The sequence below is a fragment of the Gobio gobio genome (genome assembly GCF_949357685.1).
Source record: "Gobio gobio genome assembly, chromosome: 1".
Taxonomy (NCBI): domain Eukaryota; kingdom Metazoa; phylum Chordata; class Actinopteri; order Cypriniformes; family Gobionidae; genus Gobio; species Gobio gobio.
The window spans coordinates 65,829,653-65,840,562 of NC_137097.1; the positions used below are offsets into that span (position 1 = coordinate 65,829,653).

General features: G+C 34.7%; 1 protein-coding gene across 2 annotated transcripts; it reads right to left on the minus strand.

Annotated features, from left to right (window-relative positions):
* Nucleotides 1–2,122: 2,122 nt before the first annotated feature.
* Nucleotides 2,123–10,180, minus strand: dhps (deoxyhypusine synthase). Of its 2 annotated transcripts, none has more exons than XM_079820908.1 (10): nt 10,072–10,180; nt 9,627–9,831; nt 6,157–6,312; nt 5,948–6,069; nt 5,772–5,868; nt 4,532–4,618; nt 4,342–4,447; nt 4,137–4,240; nt 3,932–4,057; nt 2,123–3,827 (listed from the first exon to the last, which is right to left on the minus strand). In XM_079820908.1, the coding sequence occupies exons 2-10, from the start codon at nt 9,819–9,821 to the stop codon at nt 3,732–3,734; spliced, it is 1,089 nt and encodes a 362-aa protein (XP_079677034.1). In that variant the 5' UTR covers nt 9,822–9,831; nt 10,072–10,180; the 3' UTR covers nt 2,123–3,731. The 2 variants fall into 2 exon arrangements, with proteins under 2 accessions (XP_079677034.1, XP_079677035.1); XM_079820909.1 differs by having other exon boundaries at nt 2,127–3,827; nt 10,133–10,167.
* Nucleotides 10,181–10,910: the final 730 nt, after the last annotated feature.

Below are 10,910 nucleotides of genomic sequence, written 5' to 3' on the forward strand. Positions count from 1 at the left end.
AAACAGCAACAAAGTTGATTCTGTGCTCATTTGCTCTAATACTTGATGTTTTTAAAAATGTTGTATATTTAAGTACCAAATGAGAATCGCTAAAATTATTGAACACATTTTGAGACAAAGGTCTTGATGATTTTCAGTTTTGTTCAAGCTAATTGAATGCACTTTGTAGTGCGCATCACGCTGGTTCGTTCAATAAAAACCCAATAGGATTTGCCCATAGGCTTTTGGATTATTGCTAAAAACAAGCTCTGTGATCAACAAAAGTTTACGATACTTACATGTTTTGTCCAAGCGGCAACCTCCCTCAGTATCTCTTGAAGCCAATACGGAAGTGACTTAAACTGTAATTCATCGACTGGCCGCTAGGGACAGGCTCCAGAAGTGAGCAGAATCTCATTGAGCCCCATGTTAAAATGTCCAACTTTACAGCAGAAAAAAACATGTTTACAGTCTGGTACAAATTATGGTTTTGGTCTATACAGCTAATTTTGCTCTTCATGATGACTGTGAGGGGGGTGAATTTTTGTATAACTCATTCGTTTACATTATATAAAGGCGTAAAGTTCTGCATAATTAAGGGCGTGGCCACTTTGAGTGACAGGTGGATAGCCATTTATCTGCTGTCTGTTAGTCATCACGTCACCTCAGCTCCGCCCACGTCCCGCTGCTCTTCAGAATCCTATGGGGGACGTCACGGACACTACGTCCATATTTTCTTACAGTCTATGGTTTTGTCCATCAAGATAATTATCACAGATGAACACAACTTTTATGAACTTTGAAGCCCAAAGTAAAGAAGTAAAAGGCTAAAGGTAGGCTATAAACAAACTACACCACGGTCCCACGAATTCAACGTCACCATCACTAGCTCTTTCAGTTTTTATCTAAAAACATTTTCCCAGAAAGTTTGAGTTAGAGTAGTTTATAAGAGCACAATTATGAGCATAATGAGGCTGTAAAAGCGGCCTGAGCTTGGCGTAATGACGTTCCCGACTGCCTTTGTAGTCCCATTTAGCCACTTGTTAGCAACCGCCTTTTTCAAGATGCGTAACAGCTTTAAAAAATCACGAGTGGGGTAATACTGACATTTTTTATGTCGTAGAATAAAACGTGAAAGTGTCTTGAGCTCGTGTTCACCACAGACCTTATTTCAGCCATTTAACCAAAACCCATTTCAAAAATCCCATTGACTTCGGGACAATGGAAGTGCTAAAATGCTAACGCATTTTGGCCTACAAAGTGATGTCATACCTGCACCACTCTATTAAAGCAAGTTTTTCAATAACGGAAGATGGTATTTGGGGCGAAAGGCACAATAATTACCATGATCATGAACAGCCGGCTGACTTTTCCATTTGTTGACATGACATGGTAAGATTCAGATGGTAAACATCATATATCAAATTGGATGTACTGTCCACCTTACAGATAATCACTTAATTTACAATGAAACAATCATATTTAATATGATATTAATCACATAGTAAATATAATTTATTGTTGCTACTGTAAATATATATTTAATTATTAGGGGATCTCCTTCAATGCTTTCAGAATCTTTACTTTGTAAAATCATTTTTTTTCTGTATTTTTAAAATATATTTTTGTATTAAAGGGGCTATATGCGTTTTTCTGAAATTTAAACTCGCGACTGACACCTGTGGCCAAAAAACAGAACTGCTCTCATTTTCTGCTCGCTCTCGCAGCGTTGGTGACGTCACATCCGCAGACAGCGCGGGAAAAGACGACCCGCCAGAAAATAGGAAAAATAGGATACAGGCTTATAGGTGCACCCACTGTGAGCCGACAAGGTGTCAGTATGCTCATCAGGAGATGTTTGAGTCATAAATGGCAAAATAAAAAGGCTATTGTTACGTTTATTTTGGGGAAAAAGTTGCATATAGCCCCTTTAACATATTTTAATGTCAGTATTTATTGAACAAAAAATATTATTTTATTTATCAAAATAAACAGCAAATAGCTCATACTTTTTAATTTATACATTATTAAAAATATAATTTAAGCTAAAGTATTTGTATCAATACTGTGTGCCTTTTGCCTCATGCTGGTGAAAGGGCCTCCTTGCCACCTCATACATTTATATAAGATTTTTAAACAAAATAAACCAATTTTATGATTTATTGCCACACAAAATCTGTTGCTCCATCATTGTTCAATACAAACAAATGGGAGTAATAAAAAGCACATTTTTCTTAAAGTGTGTTGCACACTACAACTTACTGAAATGTATCATGTTGAAAAACGTCAATAAAATAGACTATATGTCACGTAACGTTGCATTTACCTCAGAAAAGTCATTGTTTCCATTAACTATAGTAAGCAAGATACAAAAAAAGATGCATAAAAACACTATATTGCATATTCATTATATTTTTACTCATATATAATTATAAAAAACGTCTTATATGCAGTTGTAGACAAATCAGTTTTTATTTTTAACCTTTAATAACCGGGTTTCCTGCTTAGTTTACAACATTAGTAGAGTTTTTTTCCCTTCCAGAAAAATTAACATGTCGCCTACTATATATTCACGTATACTATATCCAAATGAATCATACTGAATAGCAAGTGTATGAATCATTATTTCCCCCGCAGTAATAAATCTCACTCCAAACTGAACTCAAGTTGGTTCAAGTATTGGATCCTGTCTTGAAATTTGTCGCTTTGGAATAAAGCTTCTGCTAAATGCATACATGTGAAAATGAAAACCATTCGGTCAAACAATACACATATTGAAACTAGTTTCAGTTTCATGTCGAAACTAGGTACACCTATAAAATTGACTTCCAAAAAAAGAAAAACAGCAACCTGTCCTAAATAACAGGCTTTGCATGCAAGTTTCAGATAGGCACTACTATTTAGGCCAAGACACGGATTACTTATCACTGAAAGCTCAAATGTGCAAAAAGGAATTTGAAACTGTGCTAACAAAACCAAGACATTCATTAGGTCGCTGACATTTAGGTCAAAACACTTGATTTGCACACTTACTACAGCTGAGCAAATGTTATCTCAATTACATCTCGACTACCGGTTTCCACAGAGCGGCTAAAAACAGTATAAATCTCTACAGTTTCTCACTGTAATTAAATAAACTGTTTATACACCCCCGGCCAAGTGAAGTAAACCAAAAGAGCCTCTTGTGAATAACAAAAATGTACAGTAGTGGATTGCAGGTGGAGAATCACAACTGCCCTCTGGTGGCTTTAAAGTGACAGAACAATAAAGACGCATACTTTTTGTTTTGTTTTTAAAGAGATGAATACACACACAGAATTTGTCTTAAATTATTTAATCCTTCAACTCTCTTCATTCATGTCCATGCATTGTAACAACCATATAATAATAAGGTAATGCAGGTTATGGAATAAATGTACTCTCTATGGTGATGTTTACCGTATTTTTATCCATCTAAAAATGGACAAGAGCATAAACATCCAGATAAAAGTTGTACTCAAAGATGTTGCGCACAAAAATGAGGGATGAAATACGATAAAACGAACATTAAATATAATAACTAGTGAACTAAAAAAAAACATTGCAAGTTTGTTTTTGAACATATTTGACCAGACAAAGACTTGACAGAACATAAAAGAAACAATCATGCTTGTTTAAATGCATAATTACCCATAAGCATTCAAACTATCTGTACAGAAACACAGTGACGAGGGGTGAAGCGCTGAAATCGGATTTGCGAGAGAAAAGCACCGTCAATCGCTCTTCTTTTCCTTAATCAACCTGTTGGCGTTGTGAGCAAAAGTTTCTGCCACTAAAAGTGGAAAGACTAAAGAAGCATCTGAATAAACCTGCACAGAAACACAACAGATGTGACCATATTAATAACATGCAACATAAGATAAGAAGAATATTGCTGGTGTGATTGAGGAGCATGCTAACATCTGAATCTTACTTTTACAGGAGAGGCATCCATGCGGATCTTTCCCCAGGAGACGGCTTCATCTGGCCGGGCGCCGGAGTCAGAGCCGTCAAACTCCTGCCCAGTGTTGACAAACACCGCAAAATCTGCTCCATTCCTCTGAGACACACCAAAAACAGATGAGATGTTTTATTCATTTTGAAAAAGTCAACATGATTGTGTTTTTTTTTGGGATTACCATGAGATTAGCGTTGGAGATATGATGTTTGACGAGGCCTCCTCCGAGAATGATCATCCCTGTGCTCTTGGCAAACACGGCCTTGCTGTTCAACCTCCGAATATCTGAAGAACACAAAATTATCATAATGAAATGACAAATGCGACTTGTGAAATAATCTCCAGATTGTGTGTGTGTGTGTGTGTGTGTGTGTGTGGCGACTCACCCTCCACAATGTCAAGCACTAGTCCAGGGTTCTTATACGAGTGGAAGTAGATCATATCACCCAGTGAGCCGTCGGTGAGGGCGGGACTAAACACTGGGATGTCATTCTGAAAAACAATCATCCGATCATTAAGATTTCAATTTGAGGAAGGACTGATAAAGGTGACTTATGTCTGCATTTCAAACATTACCTTATAGGCCCAGTAGTACACAGATTCTGGGTTGTTGATTTCTTTGCCAAGTCTGTGGATCATTTTGGAGGGGGTCCAGTGTGTGCCCTAATGTAAAAAATATTTAACAATATTGCATATTCTCACTTACAAAAAAAAACAACTTTAATAAGCAAGCCAAATTCTGGGCCACAGCAAATAAAATAAATGTATTTTAGCACCTCTGTTTTTGTTCCAGCGTCATTTGGTCAAAAATAGGCATTAACACAAATATTTAGCCACCAAAATGAAATGAATTTACTAATATTTTACCACCCTAATTTAATAAAAAAATAAAATGCAAAAACATTTAACAATAATACACTCACTCACTCACTCACACACAAACAAACAGTAATATGCAAGCCAAATGCTGCGCCACAGAGCAAATAAAATAAAATAATTGTATTCATATTTTTTATCACCCCTGTTTATATTCCAGCACTATTTAGTCAAAAATATGTTTTAAAAATATATATATATATATTTAACCAGCCCAATGAAATAAATTATATATATTAAATAAACTAAAATATATATATATTTTTTTATTAAATTCAACTTTTGTTCCAGCACCATTTGGTCCAAAATATGCATTTTTACATACAATTTTATATTTTGTATTACATACATCTTATATACAATTAAATTCACCTTTTGTTCCAGCGACATTTAAAAACAAAAATTAAATTAAATTACATTAAAATTAAATTCACCTTTTGTTCCGGCACCATTTGGTCCAAAATATGCATTTTTATAAATATTTAACCACCCAATTTAATAAAATAAAGTAAATTAAAATTTAAATTAAATTAAAAAATTAAATGTATCTTATATTCAATTAAATTCACCTTTTGTTCCAGCAACATTTAAAAACAAAATTAAATTAAATTAAAATTATATTCACCTTTTGGTCCAAAATATGCATTTTAATAAATATTTAACCACCCAATTTAATAAAATAAAGTAAAGTAATGTAAAATAAAATTATATTCAATTAAATGTTCCTTTTGTTCTGGCACCATTTGGTCCAAAATAGGAGTTTAACCACCAAATATTTATTTATTTATTTATTTATTTATATATTTATATATATATATATATATATATATATATATATATATATATATATATATATATATATATATATATAATAACCAGACAAATATTTAACCACCCAATTTAATAAAATAAAAGTAAAATAAAAAATTGAACTTCTCACCTCTGTTTTTTGTTCCAGCACCATTTGGTCCAGAATAGGCATCAGCCAGTCTTCAAACTTACAGTAATTATCATTTGGTACCAGGAGATTACCTATTCTATGACATAAAGTGTAATTAAATGATTAATAATTACATATAAACACCACAATGATCTAACCGGGAACCATATTCTTACCTATTAATGCCTTGCTGTCGTAGCTCTTTGCCTTTTAGACTGAACTCTCCAAGGTAAGTGGGTGCTAAACATTTGATAAAGTCTTCCTCAATCCCTCCTGCCGTGGTCACTATCACATCTACCTACAAAAACAACAAACAATTCACACATAAAATACGTTCTTTTCATTTTATAGCAACAGAATAGATAGTGGATTGGGGTGTTTGTACCATTCTGTGCTGTGCGAGGTAGCGAATACTCTCTCGCACACCGGAGCTGATCAGGTTTGATGTGTAACCCAAGAAAATGGTGCATCCTGAACCCGACTGATGTGAATCATCACAGCCCTCCAGCTCCTCCTGCAGCGGCTCTAGTCTCTTCTCGATCTGCTCCAACCACAGACACACGTGATAAAGAATCAATGCTGGAGCTCATGGCATATAGTGTATGGTTTTAAGAGCTACAAGACTCACTGAGATTATGAGATGGTATATGACATTACACAAAAGCACTTTGTAATTGATAAAATAAGCCCACAAACAAATTGCATGTTTCTGTAATACTTATACCTTTATTGTTAAGTCATACTTTTTACGTTATTAAATTATGTTCTTAATATATCATATTGAGAAGCTATCGGTATTTGATGTACCTTCAAATATGAATATACAGTGGCCCCCAAAAAACACTCGGACGACAGTTTATTTCTCAATGTCAACCATCAATTCAGGTTAATATATATTATTAAAATATATGGGTCAATGACATGACATTATTCATGTATTTTTTTGTGTATAAATACAGTCATATATCAAATTGATCTACAATATTTCCTTTATTTAAAAAAAAAAACCCTTTTCATTTATTTTTTTTTTTTAATTAATTTGACTTTTTGAGTTGTGGTGTTTGAAAGACCAAAAAATGTCAGGTGGTGCGACCGTCCGAACGTACAAGCAGAAAACAAAACTGCAAAAAAAGGTTCATTTTCTCAGTAAAATTCTTAATCAAATAGTTTAGCATGATTTTACGTTAAATTGCTTATAAATTAGGGGAAACAGTGTATCAGTCCTATTTCAAAACTATTCTAGGACTTTAAAAAATGTTGTATGAAAAATTTAGCGACCGACATAAAAATGCCATTTTATGCAATGTTACTTTAAAAAAAACCATGTGACAGCATGACATCACACAGAAGACCCCTTTAATGCAGTAGCAATGTTAGTGACCCTCCCATAAATATTAGATAATTTGACATTTTTGAGTAATGATGAGGTTGATTCAACTTATGACCCCTGGAAAACTTTGAAAATGTGTTGTTATTATAAAAATGTGCATTTGATTTAAAAAAAATAATAATAATAATGTATGTATAACCTTGAGCGTATGGTCAAACATATGTATAGGTGTCTAAGTTAAAGCCTGTTAGATTTGAATTGAGTTTGAAATGTCAGGTGGTGCGACCAGCAAATGTACAAGTAAAAGTATAAATTCCCACTGTAATTGCACAATGAAGTAAGAAATATAACGGTAAACCGTTATATAATGTATACAAATAATTTTTACAGTTAAAAACAAAACATAAAAACTCCTTATGGAAAATTGGGTGTTTGAACACATAGAAAAGTGTCCGTCTATATGATTTTGACTTAAAAGGGCAATACATAAAGAAAAGGAAATGAAATTTACCATGTGATATGCATTTTAGACACTACAATGATTCATATCTACAAGTTTTCAGTAGTGCTAAGTACAATTAAATGCATATTATTTTAAATTAATATATGGTCGCACCACCTGACGTTTTCTGGGTGGTAAAATCAGAAATCTTGTTTAATAATGAATTAATGCTGTCTTAAAAGCTGTAAAACCAATATCAATCAACATCATACATTTTTGGGACATAAAAATTCATTTTAAAACTTTTGCTTTAAAATAATAAAAAAAAATGTATCTTAAAAACCTTATTTGTCATTGACCCATATACAGTATATTCTCTCAATGCAGAAGTCTCTTCTGCTCACCAAGGCTGCATTTATTTAGGGGTGATGAATTGAGAAATCAACTTTCATCGTGACATAAGAATATCCTGTAAGTTTCGGAGCTGAAAACGTCCTTGTTAGTCAAAGAAAAGCTTTTATAGACACCAGGCCCAGAAAACGAGAGATCTCACAAAATGTCGAACATTGACATAATAGAACGCAGAAGCACCGCCTCAAGCCCATCCACCGACTCGTGGAGCGAAACGATGCCGGTTCCAACTCACGTGCGTTTGTTCGCTTCATTTCACCGCAGAATCGATTGTAAACAAGATACAGGTCGAGACTGGATTTGCAGACATATTGAGATTAAAACACAATGCTGTGCCTTCTATATTGGATCCGACAGGAACGGTGCAACACACTTGTGTGAGTAAAACATGTTTTTTTATGTGTTAGTATTGCATTGTCACAGATCGTTTGAGATCTATTGATTACATAAGTTAGCACGCGGTCACAGGCTGGAGAAGGTGTTATTGGTTCATTCGTGATCAGACTCAGACTTGTAACGCCAGCTCGCAAAGCCCCGGGGCTATGTGCTTTTCAGACAGGCTATCACCGACCTGGTGACGGGCTGTAGTGAAATAACATTCCTTTCTTGCGCGCGCATGTGTGTGTGTGTGTGTGTGTACGGTTCACGGTTATATTCACTGATGATCAGGCGAAATGATAAAAAAATATCATTCCAATCAATCGCGGGTGGATGAGAGATGAATCATTGTGTTTGTTTGATAAAGACATTTTGCGAGCCCTGTGAATATTTCTCCAGACGCTTTCAAAACAATTCCTCATGTGTACTGACAGGGGAGCGGAAGCTCATCATAATATGCAAATCTTATCCAATCCTAGCTGTGGGCGTTTACTTCCAAGTCTTCAGTTCGGCACGCCCATCAAAACCGAGCGTTTTTCAGAGAGCCTCAAAACCAAGGCAGAAAATAGCCTATTACTTATTCATTATGATGTTTCTGAATGTAAAAACCAGGCAAACGTCATAAGTTGACCTCAGACAACAGTATAAAAAATTTAAAAAAGCCAGTTCATGACACATTAAATAAAAAAAATGCAGTAATATTGGGAAATATTATTGCAATTTAAAATAACTGTCTGTCTGTCTGTCTGTCTATCTATCTATCTATCTATCTATCTTTATCTGTCTGTCTTTATCTATCTATCTATCTATCTATCTATCTAATTTATTTTATTCCTGTGATCAAATCTGCATCTATTTTCAGCATCATTACTCCAGTCTTCAGTGTCACATGATCCTTCAGAAATCATTCTATGATATGATGATAATTTCTCATTATCAATGTGGAAAACAGTTGTGCTGCTTCATATTTTTGTGGAAACCATGACACATTTGATCAGGATTCCTTGATGAATAGAAGGTTCAAAAGAACAGCATTTATTTGATATTGAAATCTTTTGCACAGTCACTTTTGATCAATTTAATGACTCCTTTCTGAATAAAAAATATAACTTCGTTTAAAAATGTCCCCCAAACTTTTGTATTATAGTGTATCACAGTTTCCACAAAAATACTAAGCAGCAATAACAGTTTCCAAAATTGATAACAAGAAAAAGCACCAAATCATCATTTTAGATCTCGTCGTTTTTTTTGTTTTTAATAAAGTGTGTGAGTGGAGAGAGCAACTCTCACTCACCATCTTATTGATCTCCAGCACGGCCTGGCCGAAGCTGCTGGCCTGGAAGCCCGTGGTGAGGTAGGACTGCAGCAGGGCTTTATATTCCACCCCCTGGTTGAAGTCATAGCCTTTAATCTGGGGCATGTCCTGGGGCATTGGGCTGCTCTCCATTAACACTGCATCCATCGCCACGGAGGGAGCCTGGTGAGCCATGATGAGCAGCCTGACCGAACACCACAAACATGCTTATATTACTGATACACACTATGGTATTTATATGGCGCTTGAAAAGAACACCATGGTACAATTTATATTCTACCACGGATCATTTCAACAAATCATGTAGACAACTAAAAGTAGTTTGAGACATACTAGACCAAGTTTTATGTAACGCAAATATAAATACATATTCTGTTCGTTTTCTATTTATTTATTTATATCTCTAAAGCAATATTACACTCACCCCAGCTGTTAAATATGTAATAGCCGGTTTGTTAATATAGTTTATCGCTGATCTCACTCACAGCCCCGCTCACTTGATCATCCACATGTTCCAAACAACTACGGCAAGCGTGGCGGTACAAACCTATTACAAAACGCGAAGGGTATGCACAGTCATTTTCTGTTAGATCAGGGTTAATTGTCAATGAACAGTTGGCTATAAAAATAAACCAAATAAAATAAATACAAACAAATAAACGTGTATTATTATTAATAATAATATGTATATATTAAAATGTATGTCGTTTTACTAGCTTTAGTCATATAGTTTGTATACAGTGACCCTTAAACATGTATTATTTATGTTTTTTTATCGAATTAATAAAATATGGCAAGGAGTGGCACCTGCAAAGTAATCCGTTTTTGGCTCCTTTTTACAAGCTCTATCAATTATATTGGCTTTTTATGTATTATTATAGGCATTTGGTAATATAACATTATTCTATAAATTGAGACAAATTACAGAATAGTTGATTCAATGCAATTGATTGCTCTACATAAGAGCACACTTTTCTGCAAACTCTGTCCACATGATATCATATTCTCGTATTTCAGGATGATAAAGCTTCTGTTAAACACATCCAAGAGAGGTTTCATGACCCCCAGAGTGAAATCAAATACTACTGAACTTTCATGACATTTCTGCCACTGTTGATGTGACCTCAGAACTCAACCACATCACAGGACCTTTGAAGCTTCCAGCAGAGAGAGTGTGTGTGTGTGTGTGTGTGTGTGTGTGTGTGTGTGTGTGTGTGTGTGTGTGTGTGTGTGTGTGTGTGTGTGTGTGTGTGTGTGTGTGTG